Source organism: Phyllopteryx taeniolatus, chromosome 5 (assembly GCF_024500385.1).
Source record: "Phyllopteryx taeniolatus isolate TA_2022b chromosome 5, UOR_Ptae_1.2, whole genome shotgun sequence".
Classification (NCBI taxonomy): domain Eukaryota; kingdom Metazoa; phylum Chordata; class Actinopteri; order Syngnathiformes; family Syngnathidae; genus Phyllopteryx; species Phyllopteryx taeniolatus.
Window position 1 is genome coordinate 25660128 of NC_084506.1, and position 20610 is coordinate 25680737.

The following is a 20610-nucleotide window of genomic DNA, read 5'->3' on the forward strand; positions in this document are numbered from 1 at the left end:
CAGCTTCATTACCAGCCACTTGGGTTGCAGAAATAGAAGGCCCGGCAGGGAGCGGGGCCAAGAGCGGCCCTGAACGGCCAGCCAAAAGCTCACAGGACAAACAAACAAATAAACGGCTCCTCTCATGGCCTGCCAGAGTCAACCGCAGGCAAGGAGCCGTAAGAAGTTACAGGTATCTTAGGCGGCCTTGCGCGTGATGGGGGCGAGTTGAAAAGTGGCGACAGACACAGGGCTAGTCTAACATAGAATAAATTTACTGAGAAAACTGTCTCCGGAGTCCAATTTCTCAAAGTAGCCGCAGAGACATAACTTCTTATTTATTTGGCATTGATGTTTGTCGCTATGTACATTTCCTCTTCCGACTAGTAGGAAGAATTTATGCTTTGTAAAAGCACAGAATGTTGTGAATGTGGCTATTTATGTGCTTTAAATACACCACTGAAGCATTCAAGCTACTTATAGCGTTGCTCTTCAATTTCACAGCTACAAAATTGGAGACATTGGAAAACAAACCTCACTTATAGGACATGCAATTCAATCTCAGAGTTAGTTGACTCTAGAGATATTCTTATTTGTACTCTACATGTTTATAGAAGATGTCTTTTTTATTGCTGAAAACATGCAAAGACTTACAACAATATAATGCTGAATTGTTGAGATATAGCTTAAACATCTTTTCACCGTTTGGATTTTCCTGATTTTGTGGGCGGGGCTAAACACAGCCCCGTGACATCCCAACATTAGTCTAGTTTAGTTTGTTTAGTTGTGTACTTTCGAGTGCGAGTTCCGTCCCCCACTACAGTATATAAGTACAAAGTGACGCCGTGTTGTTTGGCTGTGCTCAGTTGTGAGTTAGCTGTGCTTAGCCTCCATAACAAGGCCCATTTACCACTCCGGCGTGCAGTTAGCAAGCTAACGATGGGAACACCCCGAAAACGTGTCTTCGCCGGATGACTTTATAAAGACACGCAGATGGCGAGCTGAACATCAAACACCACTCTGCGTCTCTGCAGTGCGCATTTTACGACAGTTTTGTAAACTTTCACCAGAGACAACATGGCTTTGTGGGTAACTTGGTACTAGTGAATGGGGCAGTGCTGACTGTCTAACGACCTGGGCTTCATCCTACCGTCCCACTGTCGTCAGGTGCCGTGTTCGGCTGTGACATTATGTCACCAACAATGAGGGTAAGTTGACTTGTGTGCTTATTTTTATGGTTAGTGTAATCCCCTCCCCCCACAAAAACTACCATTTTTTTATATGCTTGGAGATTTATTAATTTTGTATTCATTCAAATTTGGTAGGGTGTTAACATTACTCTTCTCTGTAGTGTGTCAAATTTACATGCCATGTTTAGGGCCTGCTTAGTGCCACTTTAATTGGTCCAGAAATTATTATTATTTTTATCTTCTACAAATAACATATATTTGTTTATCTATATATGCTAGTGACATATAGTGACAGGTATAAAAATTAACTAAAGAACTTAACAGGTGCAGATTTCACTGAGTCACCACATTGGTGAGTAAATTAAGACAAGATCGTCATTATTTCAGTATATATATCCATCTATCCATCCATTTTCAACACCGCTTATACTGGGGTCCCATGGTGCTGGAAATAAATAAATAAATAAATAAATATATATATATATATATATATATATATATATATATATATATATATATATACACACACACACACACACACACGCATTGTAGTTTGTGCGACTTTTTTTCAGGTGGCGTGCTGTGAGATTTTTATAATGTAAAATATGTGCCATGGTTCAATAAAAGTTGGGAAACATTGCCACAGGCCATTCAGGAACTATAAGTTGCATAAAATGCACCATTCTCCATTTCTCCCAGCAGATAGAAGTGTTGGAACAAACAAGTACAGTATAAAAAAATGCGCTGTCACACTTGTATTATACTGACATCTTGAGGTGGTTTAGGAATATTACACCACAACCTACACGTCGCACCACAGACAGGTTAAATTTATCGAACAAAACTATTTTTTAACTACAATGGCATCTTAATTATGGGTCATTTGGGTGTGGTTAAAATGAAGTAACTGATTTTATTCCATTTGGAGTTTTTCCTTCTATGCTGAGGGACTTCCAGTTTGAGACCACTGAAAAGTGCCTTGTGTTTTTAATGTTTTTAATGTTTATGCTTGTTGTTGTGTTATTTTAAAAACAACACTGCCCTTCAAACGTTGTATGTTTTACTCTATACTGTCATTTGTAACTGTTCTTATGACATGTACTGCTGACATCTTGGCCAGGTCACCCTTGTGAAAGAGATCCTGATCTCAATGTATTTTTTTTTTAATCTGGTTAAATAAAGGTTAAATAAAATAAATATAAAAGTAACATGATTACAAACTGAGTCTGACTTTCACTTAAAACCTGAAGTTAGATGTTTGACTACCAGGGGGCGACACAGTCATGCATCAAAACTTTTTTTTTTTTTTTTTTGCACAACAAGGTATCAAAAGAAGGTGTAGGCTACTTTACTGTATTGAATGCATTGACCTTAGTGAACAGATGGGTAAGAATTTGGCATACAGTCTAATGTAATCTAAAACAAAATAAAATAAAATCAGTGCACACAAATGACGAGAATGTTAACAACAAAGCCTGGAACAATAAGCAGACTTGACCTAAAACATTATGCGCCACACTTGATGGGTTTAGACAAGATATTTCACTATTTCTACATGACAGCACTAATGACTAAACTGAGGAACTATCCACCAAGCATTGAAATGATCACAGCGCTTGAAATGATCACACCCAACTCTAGGTTGTTGAGTAACGGAATAGTAGTGTTTTTCAGTAATAGTAAAAGACGTTACTTTTTATTTACTGTTGTGTGTAAATACTGTAGTACGTTAGGAGTTCTCTGCTGTCTTCCTATATGTTAAATTCAATTACATGTAGTTATGGGAACCAAACAAACATCTGGATCCATTATATAATCCAGTGTCAAACGTATGATCTGTTCTAGGAAACCACATCTAGAAACTACTAAAACGTCACTATCACGCATTGTCAGAATCCATTCAGAAGATACAGACTAAGCTGGAAAATGTGAAATTCAGCTGCCCATAGACTCACCATTGTGTTCGGGCCAAGCTGCAACACAGTCAGCAGATATGTCAAATGTACTGATCTTCTCAAGATACAGTAACATGCATAAAACAGACCTAAACAGCTTTATAAAAATCATTTGAGTTGCACAATTTATGTGTTACCCTTCAAACTCTGCAGCTAGAAGTGCATAAATTATCCTAACTACTCATGAAACCTATAACACTCTTGTCTTTATACAATCATAATAACGGTAAAGACATGCAATAGTTCAAACACTTTCACAAATTCATACACATTCATTCTTATCTAAGAAATGATACTATTTATTTAGCTGTCTGCTATTGTGTGAATGCAAAATGGCTGCCTCATCCTGGCACTTCAGTGCACAGATTATTATTATTATTATATTAATATTATTATTATTATGTATTACAACAACAGAATGAGGCTCTTGCTATTGGCATTAACGGTAAAGACAGCTTGTGTGACACGTAAAAGAACCACACACAAAAAAAAAAGGAACTCCAAAGACACTAAGATGCATTTATGTTAGTTTTCATGGAAAAAGCTAATTAAGCAATAAAAAAAAAAATCCTATATGCAAAAATGTAATTAGCATCTTCAGAAAACATGTTTGCAAATCACGAAACTTCATTTCGGACAACACCTAATGGTAAAGACATTTTGGCATTAAAAGTTTGAAAAATATTACCTTTGAGTATTTTTTTTCCTTCTTAAAAATCGTTTGATGGATAAATACTGTCAATAATTCAAATACAGTACTCATATCAGTATAATTCATGGATTTTCAAAAGGAAATCGAGTGGGCCATGTTTTATTGATCAAATTATATGAAAATGACCCATATAATAATATGATATATATCATTATATTATATCATACAGTATAACCATAATTACAGGATTCTTTGGGTTACCAGAGAAGGACTCACTTGCCCTGACAACCTCTGCCTATTTAAAATACATCGTCATATGGCGGTATGGAGATAAGCTATTTTGACCAACCTTTCTAAAGTGCTGCTATTAGAGTCATAAACTAATCTCAGAAGGTTGCAGTGGGCAACACAGCCCTCCCTGGTGTAAAATATCACACAGGGTGACTTTGTGTTTCCTCAACCTGGACGGAGCCAAACAGATGGCACAACACCCTTTTAGAAAGTGACAGGCTAACTACTGTGCATTAAATGGAAGTTGACCCCAGTTAGTGTGGTCAGCCATTACTGTACACTACGTCCTTGGCAAAAAGTTTCTTTATCTTAAAGACAAACAGCTGGATTCAGTGATTTTCCTTTGTTCACATTTGGGATTATATAATGACTTTTTTTCTGCATCTGTGTTTCTTACAAGTAGAGAAATTCCCCAGAAGAAACTTTCCACTAGTAATGGCACGCCTGGATGCGCAAGTGAGTAAATGCACCCCGTTGCTATGGAGGTTTGTTATTGCATCCAAGTAGGTGGCCCCGAGTATGACAGGGCATACTCTCTCATCGCCATGCTTGACGCGACATTTTTGAACACTGACATAAAGGAAATATGCCTGAACTCTCCTTCACTCCTGTCAACATCTCACTATGGGCACACTAAGAAAGCTACTTTGTACAGTCGATATACACGAAAAGAACAATGATACTAGTCTAAATACACACAAACATGCTGACATTTCCCTCCTCTTCTCGTGTTGTGCAGCCGAAAAAGGGCCTTCCATTACATCAACCCTAGCAACGGTGCAAACATCCGAGAGGCCAGATGGAACCAATCCAGACTACACAATGTTTGCCTGGTGTAGAAGGAAAGTTAGCTGTGTCCTTTTCCTGCCGCAATACACATTTTTTCCACGAAAAATAATCCAGTGATTTTAAGGTGACTGTTCATTATAATACCGTAGTGCTCCTCTTGTTGACCAAATGTTATTTTAAGTGCTACAATGGTTATTTATGGGACGTTTAGTACGTTCCTATATTCTTAACTGTTTATTCCCTTCAGAATATGACTCACGATGCTCACATTTCACTCCGCTGATATTAACTTGTTTTATTTTTAATCTGAGTGCCCTGGAGACCCAGTTTGTTGTGCAGACCACAGAACAAGGTTAAAATAAATAAAAAAGACTTTTGAGGGCATAAACCAGTAGAATTTGTATCGATATCAGAATCAACTTTATTGGCCAAGTATGTTACAAGACATCGAAGGAATTTTTTTCTGGTAGCTGGAGCCACTCTAGTATGACAACAAACAGCCACTATGACTAAATACACATTTAGGACATAAAACACGCAAATGGAGCGTCATTGAGCAATGAAAGAGTACCACTAGTGTCGTGATGCTGATATAATGGCATTGTGCAAATGATGCAGACTCCTCTAGCAATTTAAAGTGACTAATAGTGCAATGGTCTGGTACAGTAACAATTGTGCAGAGAGTTCTCAAAACACACAAGTGGCCAGTAGTAATCAAGAACAGTATGCAAATTGTGCAGCGTGATAAAACAGTGAGTGACCAAACAATGTAGAACTGTCCTGACAGAGATGTGCAAAATTGGCAGCATGTTACAATGAAATTGTAGGTCAATTGTTTAAGAGATTGATGGCAAGAAGCTGGTGGAATGTCTTCTGGTTTTAGTTTGCATTGTTCTATAGTGCCTATCTGAGGGAAGGAGTTGGAATAGGTGGTCCATGAGGATTTTGCAGGCCCTTGTGTTAGTTCTGGCAGCGTGCAATTCCTCAGCTGTGGCAAAGGATGTTTCTTGCAGTCAACAATCATCTCTACCGTCTTCCTGTGTGTTCAGCTCCAGGTTGTGTTGGCCGCTCCACTTCCTATCGATCCGCAGACTCATCACAGTCTTTGAAGAAGCCGATGACTATGATGTAGTCTGCAAACTTCAGGAGTTTGACATCTGGGTGTGTTGAGGTGCAGTCGTTTGTGTAGAGAGAAGAGCAGCGAAAAGAGGACACATCCCTGGGGGGCCCCCGGTGGTGATGGTGCATGTGGATTAGGTGATGTCCCCCCGCCTCACCTGCTGTGTCCAGCCCGTCAGGAAGATGTAGATCCACTGGCAGACGGCATGCAAGAAGCTGAGCTGGAGAAGCTTGGAGAGGAGTTCGGGCATGATGGTGTTGAATGCAGAGTTGAAGTCCACGAACAAGATCCTCGCGTAGGTCCCTGTGAGGTGTTCCAGGATGAAGTGCAGTCCCATGTTGACTGCGTCATCCACAGACCTGTTTGCTCTATAAGAAAACTGCTGGGGGTCCAGCAGGGGTCCTGTGAGGCTCTTGAGGTGGCCCAGCATGAGGCGTTCAAAGGACTTCATGACCACAGATGTCAGGGTGACAGGCCTGTAGTCATTTAGTCCTGGAATTGCAGTTTTCTTGGGGACTGGGATGATGGTGGAGTGTTTGAGGCAGGATGGGACTTCACACAGTTCCAAAGATCTATTGAAGATCTGCGTAAAAACTGGAGCAAGCTGGTCTGCACAGACTTTCATGTAGGAGGCACCCTGTCCGGGCCTGCCGCTTTGTTGAGCTTTTGTTGTTTAAAGACACTTTCAATTCAATGCAGAAGGGGAAGTCAGAGGTGTAATGGTGGTCATTGGTGGTGTGGCTGGGTGGGTGTGGAGTGTGAAAGTGTCCTTTTCAAATCTGTGGTAGAAGGTATTCAAGTTGTCAGCCAGTTCTTTATTGTTCTCCGCTAGGGGAGATGATCGCTTGTCGTTGGTTAACGATTGTGATCCTTGCCAAATTTACGCAGTAAAATGGTTTTCCAGCTTTTCTGCATAATTTCTCGTTGATTTCATTTGTCAGCTGGTTTCTGGTCTGATTGTACAGGGCTCAGTCCCCACTCCGATGGGCATCCAGGCGAAGCCTGGGGATTCGCCTGGATGCCCATCGGATGCCCATGGATCCCACCCCATCGGATGCCTATGGATCCAGCCTGGCAAAGTTGGCGAAGTTTGGCAGTGAACCACGGCTTGTTGTTATTGAACATGCAAAATGTATTTTTTTTTGGTACACACACAAGGACAGCACTTGAGAGCGTGTTACCAAAGCGACCACCCAGATAGGCAACATCAACAAATACCATTGTACGTTGAGTTCTCTGGTTAATACTTGTTAAGTAAAAACGTGTTGGTTGAAGTGACCTGTAAAAATAACAATGCACACAAACACTCAGAAAACATACCACAGTATTTTTTTATTAAGTGGAAATGTGGATTAAGTAAATAATGATCTTAATCACCAAAAGGAACGTTAATCATTACGTCAATATGAGACATGCATTGTTAAAATGGGATCATTAAACATTTTCTTTATGTTGAAATGGTATGAAGGACACCAATAAAGAATCCTTCTGATGTATATTTTGTTTTGATTAACGGAAGCTCCTGTATAATATAAACAAACTATTTTAAAGCACTGATTCAAATCATGTTAAAATATGCTGTATCTATCAATTTAAAAACATCAAACAAACCCAAAATATTCAATTTCTTGGACATTTCCTGACCTTTCAGGATGTACATGACACAACAAAACCTTGTGAACCTTGTCAGTGCTGCTAAGCTGATACAAAAATAGTTAGCTGTAATGAACACACTCTCTTATGTAAGGATCCTTTCAGCCAACACAGAACAGATAGCAAAGTTTCAAGTGAACAGTGTCCAGACACCACCATTTCTTCTTAATGACTTAATGGCTTTTTTTCCCCATTCTGAATGAGTTACATTTCTTGATGAAGATAAATCAAAGGAAAACTGTTCCATCCATCTCTATATAAGCATATAATCTAAAAACCTGCAAATACTACACACGGCACCTCACAACCCCCCCCCCCCCCCCCGCCCCACAACAGGTAACCCCCCCCCCCCCCCCCCCCCCCCCCCCCCCCATCCCCAAACACACACACACACGCACACACACCACTGCCACACAACCCATACAACCTGGCACACAACGCTGTGAAAGTTGAGTGACGGAGTGCTGTGTATGGCACAACCAACATATTAAACCTGCAGAGCAAAAGGTTAGGACAGAAATAGTGACAACCAAAAGCATACAGACACAAATCAGCTGTGTGTGTGTCACCTGAAATATGCACCATTACTTTTAACTACTGTAAAAAAAAAAAAATAAAAAAAAAAAAGCTAAAATAGTAAATACCATTCTGGGAAAATATTTGTATTAGTAGGTATAGTTCATCTATGTGGTAACAGTTATCAGTGCAGTGATATACAACACATGCATTCAGTGTTAAAGGAGCCATATGCATTACAGTATTTCTTTCACAATTTAAGACAGTTCTAGGGGTCTTAATAACATGGTTATGATATGCTTTGCTCAAAATACCTCAATCAAAGTGTAATGTTATTATATTACACTTTACATCCTTTATTTCTAGACTTGCTAAAATTATCCTGGCACTGCTCACGTGGGTCAATCAATTGCGGGGTCTGCCAACAAGTGAATGGCTTTCGTAGAGTCAGAGAGTGGCTACTTGTTGACCTGGGAGTCTAAAAGTGAAGAGGATAAAACCATGACTTGCATTTTCACTCATAGAGGCAGCACATCATAATCAGGCCGCCAAATTAAACTTGTCAATTAGTGTGCTGATCTGTGAATGTGGCGCATGCGGCGGACACATACACAAACACACAAAACGAAAGGGCTTGCTCACAAACACATTTTGGGAAATCGGCAGCTCACAAACTATTTACTTGGGCAGGCAGTCCAGGCACCCAATTATTGGTTTGCTCGCAATTAAGTGGTCAGTTTTTACCTAATATATCCCTAAATGTTTTTTGATTGACAGTAACTTATAGTCCTCACAAATCACCCACTGATCCGCAGTGAGGGAATAAATTGCCTCACTTTTTATGTATTTATTATAAAATCTACAGTTAAGATCCTAGCAACAGTATATCGACAATATAAGATGGAAGATCACAGAAAATCAATAGTGTTGATAGAAATCAGGACAGTAGGGAAAGTGACCACTGAACACTCATGTTATGTCAAATATCATTCAAAATCAACAGGGATCTTTTCTAAATTAGTCGTGGATGAAAATTCTGCTCCGAAGAGTGCTGACCATGCATCTATCAATCTGATGTTTTGATCTCAGCTACTTCTCAGGTCATTTTGTCTTTAAAAGCAATAGAGTTCTCAATTTGAAATTTGAAAAATAATCCCTGAAACACTGTAAAAGAGATTATCCTAGAACTGTGACCACTGATAAAATAGCTCCATGTTGCAACTATGGACAGATGTCAAATTCCTACAAGGGTACTATCATTCAAGAGCTGTAGTGTCTGCAACTAACACTATGCAGTGAATCTACCCTTGCTGTTGCAATCAATGCATTCTTTGGTAAAAATCTATATTCTTAAGGACTTTTAAATTTCCCATGACATTGTTTCATTCACTCTTGATCTGAGCTACTGTCAGTATGGCTGCTGTGTGCCTCCTGTGCTGTGGCAAACGACCTCTCAGGCGGCCCCAGTTTGACAAGGGACGAAGACTCGCCTTCTCTCGCAAAGTCCAAGTCCTTACCGAGCACAACATGCTGTTCTTTTGAGATCCTGAAGCTGTATCCTTCTCCAGCTCTTCCCTCCAAGGCACTCCCCAAGTTGGAAGAACTCAGCGCAGCCATGATCTGCTCCTCCGATAAATTGTCGTCATCCAGCAACCCAGAATCCTCCAGTGTTTGAGAGACGTTCAGCTCCGCAACAATGGTGGTGGTTCCACTGTCACTCGAATGCTGCACTTTCTTGATGTCGACTGCCACATTCTGTGGATTTTCACTGCTTACTTTAGTGAAGAAAGCCAACTCCTCCCTCAGTGGGCCTGACACGGAGTCTTGTAATTTTTCCAAAGCTCCCCGCAGCTGCTCTTTGGGCTCGCATGAGTCCTCTCGCAGTAACTCAAGCATTGACTCCTGCACTATGGGGGAAACACGGATCTCCTCTTCGATGATGCACTCAGGAATGCTCTCTTTGAGAAAGGACCGATCTGACATAAACCTGTATTCGTTTTCCTCACGGACGGTTCCGGTTTTTGGAAGTCTGTCATCTTGATAATACCTCTCATCGGACAAGTCGTCCACCATGCCATAATGACCGTATGAGGTTATGCCGCAACCCTCCTCAGGTTCAGAGAGATTATCATCTGGTGTGGAGACAAAATACTCAGCGGGCTCTTGGTCCTGGGTGAAATATAAAGACTCACTCTCCTCCTGAACCTGAAAAGATCCAGAATGGGATCTTTTCATGGCATCATCACCGCTCTTCTCAACTTGAGTACCTTGGTCTTCTTCCATCTCCTCAATTTGGAAATATGTGGATTCATTAAAACAAGATCTGGACTTCTCATTAACTTCTTCATCGTAAGACTCCACAGGCTGCTCAATAATCTCCACATTGACAGACTTATTCTGCAGAGTCACTTCGCCCTGCAGGCCACTAAGAAGGTTCCTGATCATGCTTCCTGTCTCTGTGTCGTCAATGTCCTCCAGGGAGACCTTCTTCACCCCTTGGCTCAGCAGCTGATCCAGGGCGGAGTCTTCTGAAACATCCACTTCCTCCTCCACCTTAGACTGCAACACAATTTGTGTTTTCATTGAGCCGTCTCCCTGTTCAGTTTTCTCTACATGATAGGTAATCTTTGATTCTCCAGAGGAGCAAACCTTGGCTTCCAAACCAGCCGGTTTTATCACCTTCTCAATGATCTCCTCAACAGACACACTGTTTAAAGCCTTTCTCTCACTTGACTCAGTCAGGGACTTGCTTTTGCCTTCATCCTTAGACTCACTTTCATGTAGCTTTCCTATAGCTGGGTCATCTTCTCCTTTCATGCTGCTTTCCATCTCTGGTTTTGTGTTGAGGTTCCTCCTGGGTGGTGACAGCATTATACCTGATGTGGTCGCAGCAGAGGACTTGATGGAACTGGTTTGGGTCTCTTCCTGCGAGACATGTTTGATTGTCTTAGTTTTCTGTAACTTTGGGCTTTGTCTCTCACTCTCAACTACTTCTTTATCTTTGGGAACAGTGGTAGAAGTGGCGGCCCGGGCTTTGGTGAATGAGACCATGTCCCTTCTGGAGACTGGACTCTGATGCTGAGCCCTGCTCGCAACTGAAATTGGAATGGCCCTGGAGGGACTACTGGACCCTGAGGAAGCTGCGGGAGATCTTCTCATGTTAGAAACAGAAGGTGTGAACCTGATGTCCATACGCTTTCTGGTTGCGGTGGAAGTTCTCGGAGTGTAGGGTTGGCCAGGTATCTTGATATCTGAGATAATTAATGAATGATTTTTATTCCTAATGTATATACAACCCCAATTCCAATGAAGTTGGGACGTTGTGTTAAACATAAATAAAAACAGAATACAATGATTTGCAAATCATGTTCAACCTATATTTAATTGAATACACTACAAAGACAAGCTATTTAATGTTCAAACTGATAAACTGTATTGTTTTTACCAAATAATAATTAACTTTGAATTTTATGGCTCCAACACGCTCCAAAAAAGCTGGAACAGGTGGCAAAAAAGACTGAGAAAGTTGAGGAATGTATCATCAAAAGGTTCAGAGAATCTGGAGAAATCACTGCATGTAAGCGGCAAGGCCGAAAACCAACATTGAATGCCCGCGACCTTCGATCCCTCAGGCGGCACTGCATCAAAAACCGACATCAATGTGTATAGGATATCACCACATGGGCTCAGGAACACTTCATAAAACCAATGTCAGTAAATACAGTTCGGCGCTACATCCGTAAGTGCAACTTGAAACTCTACTATGCAAAGCAAAAGCCATTGATCAACAACACCCAGAAACGCCGCCGGCTTCTTTGGCCACGAGCTCATCTAAGATGGACTGATGAAAAGTGGAAAAGTGTTCTATGGTCCGACGAGTCCACTTTTCAAATTGTTTTTGGAAATTGTGGACGTCGTGTCCTCCGGGCCAAAGAGGAAAAGAACCATCCGGACTGTTATGGACGCAAAGTTCAAAAGCCAGCATCTGTGATGGTATGGGGTTGTGTTAGTGCAAAAGCCAGCATCTGTGATGGTATGGGGCTGTGTTAGTGCCAATGGCATGGGTAACTTACACATCTGTGAAGGAACCATTAATGCTGAAAGGTACATACAGGTTTTGGAGAAACATATGCTGCCATCCAAGCAACATCTTTTTCATGGACGCCCCTGCTTATTTCAGCAAGACAATGCCAAACCACATTCTGCACGTGTTACAACAGCGTGGCTTCGTAGTAAAAGAGTGCGGTTACTAGACTGGCCTGCCTGCAGTTGAGACCTGTCTCCCATTGAAAATGTGTGGCGCATTGTGAAGCGTAAAATACGACAACGGAGACCCCGTACTGTTGAACAGCTGAAGCTATACATCAAGCAAGATTGGGAAAGAATTACACCTACAAAGCTTCAACAATTAGTGTCCTCAGTTCCCAAACGTTTATTGAATGTTGTTAAAAGAAAAGGTGATGTAACACAGTGGTAAACATGACCCTGTCCCAGCTTTTTTGGAACGTGTTGCAGCCATAACATTCAAAGTTAATGATTATTTGCTAAAAACAATCAAGTTTATCAGTTTGAACATTAAATATCTTGTCTTTGCAGTGTATTCAATTAAATATAGGCTGAGCATGATTTGCAAATCATTGTATTCAGTTTTTATTTGTTTAACAAAATGTCCCAACTTCATTGGAATTGGGGTCGTAATTGGGAAATTACAACAATACATTCAGACATTTACCTATGAGCCGTTCCCTCTGGTGTTCATTCATCCTTCTGTGAGCGCCTTGAAGCCCAACTCGCTCACCCTCCAAGAGCGCTCTAGACAAACACAACGACAGTTAAAGCTACAAGCAACAATGAACAAACCCTTGCAACACACAACCCTTTTTAATGGCAAATCCTCGAAATCTGCCCACATTCAATGGCGTAGGCAAAAAACCTTTGCAAAGTAGTGGCATCCATATGTCTGGGATATCTGCTTCTAATTGTGGCTCATTTGGATGAATTCCCTAGTATGGGTTTCTCAGTAAGAACCCTGAAATTCTCCCAAAATGGCTAGTTCAAACCAAAAGTGGCTGACTTCCTGTTCAATTTCAGGCATGGGTCCTTGAGACTTTTTCATGCGTGCTGTTATGATAGAGATGACCAACCAATTTTGTGTTGATCGGGGTAAACTGTTATTAGGGGCATTTTTCCCCCAAACTTTCCAGGGATTGCTACTGAGTGAGTTTTGGGGGGCATATTAAGGCCCCAAATAGGGGATTCAGAATAGCAATAAACAGTGATTCCAAGAAGGAAATACTCAATACTTTTTCAAGACAAAGCAAACAAAAAATGCATACCCACTTAATTCCGCAGATCATAATTTTTCTTGTAGGAAAATAAGCGAGTAAAGATAAATACCGTACAAGGTGTTGTACGTCATCCAGGTCTCCCATCTTGAACTTCTAAAGCTAAAAAGGGTTTGAAAACACTATGTACTCAAGCCCTGACTATATACGGCAATGCTTATTACAGAAAAACAAAAAAAAACTATCCAATCGCTGTAATCTAATTAATACCACTTTGTAATCTTCTTAATCTTCATTCCTGGGCCTGCCTCAAAGACTCCACCATCATCCCAGTCCCCAAGAGCAAATGACAGAAAGAAGCTCTCCCTGAGAATGCTTCCCAACAGACTGAGCTAAAAATAACAGCTACAATGCGGAACTCTCTATACTTCCCTTTAAATTCCTATGCAAATTCTAACTCTTGACAGTGCCACCTCCAAAACATTTGGCCTATTCCACCTTCTGATAGACTAGGGCCAGATCGACATAGCATGTTTCAAGTGATACAATTGGGATATGCATCATAGCAGCGTAAAGAGTATTTAAATAAATAAATAAACATCCATCCATCCATCTTCTGAGCCGCTTATCCTCACAAGGGTCGCGGGAGCGCTGGAGCTTATCCCAGCTATCATCGGGCAGGAGGCGGGGCACACGCTGAACTGGTTGCCAGCCAATCACAGGGCACATAGGAACAAACAACCATTCGCACCCACATTCACACATACGGGCAATTTCGAGTCGTCAATTAATCTACCACGCATGTCTTTGGGATGTGGGAGGAAACCGGAGCGCCCGGAAAAAACCCACGCAGGCACGGGGAGAACATGCAAACTTCACACAGGCGGGGCCGGGAATTGAACACCGGTCCTCAGAACTGTGAGGCAGACGCTCTAACCATTTGGTCACCGTGCCGCCAATAAATAAACAAATAAAACATTAAAAAATGCATAAAAGTGGATATGTTGAGATCAGAATCAGGCCTCTTCCAAATGGAGGTAAAAGTCATGCGTATCTGTCGACGCGAGTGCAGTGTAGACACAAAACTCGGTTATAACCTGCCAATGCCAGCTTGAAGCCATTGAAATACACCAATTAGTGACATATGCAGTACACAGCTGCGTCTGCCAAAACAACAAAAATAATCACATTAGAAAACACCGGCTATAAATTAAACTACATCAAGAGCATGAACAATTACATATGTTCTAATTATGCAACATAATAGGTGTATATACATTAACTAAGCAAAATAATATGGTGTAATGTGGTGGTTACCCTCATTTTTAAAGAGGGAACGAGTCAGCCTAGGCCAATGAAAAAATATATACATATTTGTAGTATTTATGTATTAATGTTTTCACTGCTCATTCTTAACACTTGAATTTGGATGTCTGCACATGCGGGTTGTTTCATGTGTTTCGTCAGAGACAACACAGCCATATGTGATATTGTGTCACTTGAAATGTGCATGGAAATAGACCCCCCCAAAAAACTGAATTAGGCATTAAATCGAAAATCGCCGCTTGGACCTGCAATGTAAATCTACTTGAGGATGCACTAGAAAAAAAAAATTCCATGCAAAGACACTGATGGGAATTGGATGAATACTAATATAGTGATCCTTTATGGGTTTGACATATGATAAAATACTTTATTTCATCATGTAACCCCAAAATATTATCTTCCCCGACAGTTGCATTATGAGGGCTTGTCACCTATAAGCCGCCACCTCCATGCCCATGTCCATCTTGACCCGCAGCAGATGCTGATGGTCCTGTACCCTCTGCCCGATGGCCTCGGCCATGGCGTTCCTCTCCCGTTCCAGCTGGTCGATAATAATCTGGACAGAACAACATAAAATATTAAAAGCTAAGGACTAACTGCAGGATTGAGCCCAGGTGTGTTGCTTTTCCTTTGGCTTTTTGTATGTATTTGATTTTTCCTGCCGCCAGAAAGAAATACGTCAGCCACGACCAAACGGAACTGAACTTATTCAAATGTTGCTATCAAGCTTTGAGATGGCGTAAAATATAAAGGCGATATCCATGTATCGTTTTTAACTTCTTTTCTGTCTTTTTTTTGGGTCATTTGATTGTCCTGCTTGTGGGGCTTTATCTTTAAGAGCCTAACCTAATAGGGATTTTTCAGTCTCACAGCTAAGTGGCTTAAGTGGCCAGCGAGGGGACACGCCCTCAAGTTGTCCGAGCCTTCAAGGGTTGCACGCCATGATGAAGCTGCATGTTTATGCCAGCTGTGAGGACAAACAGAAACTTCAAGTCACTGCATTTAAAGACAGTAACTAATTTTAAAGTGGCTGGAGTTTTGAGTATATTTTCAATGTTATAGCGAAAAACAATAACAGTATACCAATACATGCTATTTATTTACCACAATCTTCTGAGATCTACGGTTATATAAATGCATTTATGTACTGTAAATATATACATTTGCAAAAAAGTATGTGAAGCCCTCTGTTTACAGTAAATATGTTTTACAGTAGACTAATTAACTTTTAGAAATCTTTTTTTTTTTTACCCTTTCCAGCTTCATTTATGTTAACAAGTCTTTTATTTTATGTATTCTGAGAGCTTTTTTGCATAAGGCAAACAGCGTTCACATTGAGCGATGCTTCTTGAGAATAGCAAATTGTGTTTGCTGGTGTGTGTTTTTTATCAGGCAGGGCAGCTAAACCTCCAATCTTGTCATATTGGTTGAGCTCTAGGTTGGCTGATTCCAGATTTGCTCATGGTGAACTCATGGGCCTCAGGATTCACATATTTTTTTCCCCCATGCATGGGGAATGTTTCCACGTTGTGTTCAGTATTCAGTTCAGTTACATTGTACAGGATTGTACAGGTGTACCTAACGTAATGACCTCACTTGGTATTCATCCATGTCCCGACTGAACTTCTCCTGCATGTGTAGAAGTTGCTCCTCCAGACGCATTTGGAGCTGCCCTTGTTTCTCTGCATCCGTGCGTAATTTGTCCAATTCGGAAATGTGCATCATCTTCTCCCTCTGCAGGTCGCCCAGCATGGCCTGGTCCTCCTGGATGGCCCGCTCCATTTCCTCCACCTTCTGCTGGTACATCTCGAAGGTCTGTATCCAGCCCTCGGACATCCCACGGGCGTATTCCTGCACCCCCTCCATGGAGGCCGCAGGCACCCCGCGGTAACTCTCTGTGACCACGTGGGCGTTCACCTGGGACAGAGGGGGCAAATGTTCTCACGCTTCAGAAGCACAGATACTGGTGTAAAAATAGAACTACTAAATTCCATACTAAAAAAAAAAAATAATGTTCCTTTGTATGTTGTTGTTGAAGAGGTATCTAGCATTGATTTTAATTTTAAGCTATCAAAATAACATGTCCCCATAACTGCGAACATTATGAACTGAATAACAAAAAAATAATAAATTACCTAATGATAATAATTGAAAAAATACTTTAGTAGTTAACTTGTACATGTTTTTTTTTTTTTTTAGATTAGACCGAGAATTTTTGACCGGCAGAATTTTTTTTTAGGCTGGCACGAAACAACACATTGGCCACAAATCATCCTTGGAGCCAAAAATGTCAAACAATTTTCTTAAATAAGGCCATGGATGGGGTCGAGCTTCATTCTCCGAATCTGCTTTGTTATCGTCGTTAATGCTCCCTGGTTCACATTTCTCCATGTCACTGTTGTCCCTTTTTTTCCATCTAAAAAAACCCAAATGATCTCAATCAAGAGCTCAACTGTGGTTAACTTTACCTCTCATTCTAAACATCTGTATTACGCTGTGTTGGCATCTGTAGAGCTTGAAAAAAAAGTAGTAAGCCTATTTTGTAAAAAGCTGCAAAGTACAGTGGTACTTTAAATTACGAGTGCCCCAACTTAAGAGGTTTTTTTTAGGTATGAGCCATACCTCGTCTTGAGTTACAAGTGAGCTTCATCTTTTAAAAAACACAAACAAACAAAACCAAAAACACTGATGCACTTTCAGCCATTTACTGAATGGGACAGTCGAACATACAATTACAAAATTAAAATAATCGCAATGAGCATGGCACAAATGCTAACAGTCAAGCGACCTGACATCACTCACTAGGCCATGCCCCTTAAAGGCACACAAACACATGAATGAATAGGTGCTGCTTAATTACACTTTATAAAACCAGTGTATTTCTTTACAGTCTCTTTTATTGTTTTATATTTTGATTTATATACTTTACAATAAAACAATGTTATTTTTCTTTGTTAAAAGTGTAACAACATTTTTCTTTGGGGGTGGGGGGGCTGGAATGGATTAATGGGATTTCACTTGTCCTCATCAGGATCAAGGAGCCTTCCAATTGGTGGAAGATAGTTGTGTATTTAGATAATAAAATCATATATAATATAATAACATAATTCGGCCGTGTGCTATGCTGACAAGTGAGCAGCAACCCACCAGTCCACGTGCAAGTGCCCTGTTAATAATATCCATTATCTGCTATAACCGAGTCTGTTATTAATGTTTGACATGATGTCAAAGTAGTGAAAGATTCTGTATATCAATTGCTAAGTTAGTGGCATAATAAATCATGATAGTAAATAATAAAATATGCTGTTACATGATGCCCCCTTCAACTTTCTGCCGGCCCTCAATTATGCATTCCGAGAACTGGCCCTGGCTGTGATACAGACAGGTTTGAGTCTTCAATTAAAAAATAAATATAAAAAAAAGAAACTCCTAAGTCAAGGCACTGCTGTGCAGATACCTGTATGTAGAAAAAAATAAAAAGTGGTCAGAAAAATAAATGCAGTACTGAAGTTGTTGTTACGAATATCGGCTTGTCCCATCAGAGGTCGCCGCAGCGAATGATTATTTTTTAATGCTGGATATTATTTCAGAGTTTAGAACCGGCAGTGACTGGATAATGCATGCACATTACAAATAGCTGGGAATGTACTAGAATAAAGTAACGCAGCATGTGTAGCTACTTTCTTCTCCTGACCTGAGAGTCCACCTGGCGCCTGAGCTGCCCCATCTGCTGCTGGTGCGTCTCCTCCAAGAAGGCGTACTCCCGCTGAAGCGCGGCCAAACGCCGCTGGAGCAACGCGTTGTCGCGCCGGGCCGCCCGGAGCTCCTTGTCGCGGCCCTGCAGCTCCCCGCCGACGTCCCGGCAGGCGTCGCTCTGCTGGCCGCACAGCGAGCGCAGCGTCTCCAACTCCCCGCACAGTCTCTGGCGCTCCATCTCGGCGCGGGACTTCTCCAGCGCCACCCGCTGCGTCGTCCGCCTCAGCTCGCGCACTTCGGCCTTGTAGCGCGGCTCCCGCTCCGCCACCCGGGCCTGCCTGAGCTGCTGGATTTCGGCCAGGAGACGCGCGTTCTCTCGCTCCAGTTGCTGCGTCCTGGTGAGGTACTGAGCCATGCGGCCGTTGAGGTGCTGCAGCTGCTGCTGCTGCTGCTTGTCGGCCTCAAAAGTTCGTCTCGAAGGCAACATTGTGGCGTCAAAAAATGAAAACCAAAATCTTCTGTGTCCGACCGAGAGCTCTGTTGTCCTGCAGTCCTTGCAAGCAAGTGTGACGTCACCTGCCTTCACTAACCCTTTGACAAGTGCACCGGGAGGGGCGTCTCCTGCCTCGGAGGATCGGCCTGCCTGGAGAAGGAGCGAAGGAGAGGCCCTGGCAGATGCTGCGCTGCGTTGAAGGGATGTCGGACATCTGACCACTCACTGCGCAGCGCCTTGACGTGGTTAACGCATCCATCCATCCATCTATCTATCTGTCTACCTATGTTATTCACAGCGTTGCTATGTGCATACAATAAAGCAAACAAGACAAATATGTATTTGGATCACAGATGAGGAACAGGAACAGGTGGCTGATGTTCTTGCAGTTGCTCATCCAGAACAGAAAAAGCGCTGAACATGAGCATATCCAGTTGGCAAAGAAAAATGTGGCTGACAATCCTCCTGGCTCTCGGCTACAACGGGAACAGCAACAAACGCATCTCCAGGTGACCAGTTAGAACAGGAATGGGTGATTGACATACTTCCAGGCTTGCAGCAGGAACAGCCACTGACCAACCTTCATGCTCTTAGGTGGAACCGTACCATGTGACTGATGTACCTCTAGGGCCTGAGATAGAACAGGATCATGTGACTGACATGCCTCCTGTTGCTCAGGTAGAACAGGAACAGTTGATTGACATACAGCTCAGCGCCCAGCTGGAAGAGGAGCATTTGACAGACACAGTACCTCTGGGCACCTAACTGGAACTGAAATGGTGAGTGACATACCTCCATGCTCTCAGCCGGAACAGGAACAGGTGACAGACATACTTTCAGAATCTCAGCTGGAACAGGAAAATAGTGATTGACATACTTTTAGTTTCTCAGCAGGAAAATGAACATGTATTTGACATACCCCTGGTTCCTCAGGTGGAACAGGCGCAGTGGTAGACATACGATGGGGGGCTAGCTGGAAAAGGAACAGGTGAATGATGTCACCCCGGTCACCCAGCTTGAACAGCAACAGGTGACTGACAGACCTGCAGTCTGGTCCAGCTAAAACAGGAACAGGTCACTTATGCACGCCTAGGTGCCTAGCTGGAAGGGGAACAGGTGACTGACATACCTTCTGGCCTTCAACTGGAACAGGTGACTAACATACTTCAAGGCTCTCAGGAGGAATAGGAACCGCCAATGACAGGTAAAACAGGAACAAGGGACTGACATACCTCCTGATCTTAAACTGGAACAGAAACAGGTGACTGACATACATCAATACTCTCACGAGGAACAGGAACAGCTGGAGCAGCCTCCAGACACTAAACTGGATCTTCAATCATCTTTGGATGGACATATTTTAGTCTTTAATGAGGCAATGCTAGTGGTGGCTCAAAACCTTTTCACAGCATTGTTAACAGACTGTAAATATCACAGTTACCAATAATGACATTTTATGACTACCATCATCATCATCATCATCATGTGAACTTAAGCGCTGTCTTGTTGGAACGGCCGGATTCCAGAATTCACTGGAGGCACTTGAAGGCATCAGTCGTTACCACGGTGTGCAGTGGACAATGGCGCCATCGCGTGGCTTACATGAATCACATGCTCATGTACCCAGGTCCTACACAAGCCATGCAAAAAATGAAATACAGTACA

General features: G+C 41.9%; 1 protein-coding gene across 2 annotated transcripts; it reads right to left on the reverse strand.

Annotated features, from left to right (window-relative positions):
• Nucleotides 1-8006: 8006 nt before the first annotated feature.
• On the reverse strand, nucleotides 8007-19125 carry synm (synemin, intermediate filament protein). 2 transcript variants are annotated; one of them, XM_061774169.1, is made up of 6 exons: nucleotides 18451-19125; nucleotides 16353-16673; nucleotides 15188-15312; nucleotides 12878-12957; nucleotides 9663-11396; nucleotides 8007-8623 (listed from the first exon to the last, which is right to left on the reverse strand). In XM_061774169.1, the coding sequence occupies exons 1-6, from the start codon at nucleotides 18937-18939 to the stop codon at nucleotides 8604-8606; spliced, it is 2769 nt and encodes a 922-aa protein (XP_061630153.1). In that variant the 5' UTR covers nucleotides 18940-19125; the 3' UTR covers nucleotides 8007-8603. The 2 variants fall into 2 exon arrangements, with proteins under 2 accessions (XP_061630153.1, XP_061630152.1); XM_061774168.1 differs by having other exon boundaries at nucleotides 8007-11396.
• Nucleotides 19126-20610: the final 1485 nt, after the last annotated feature.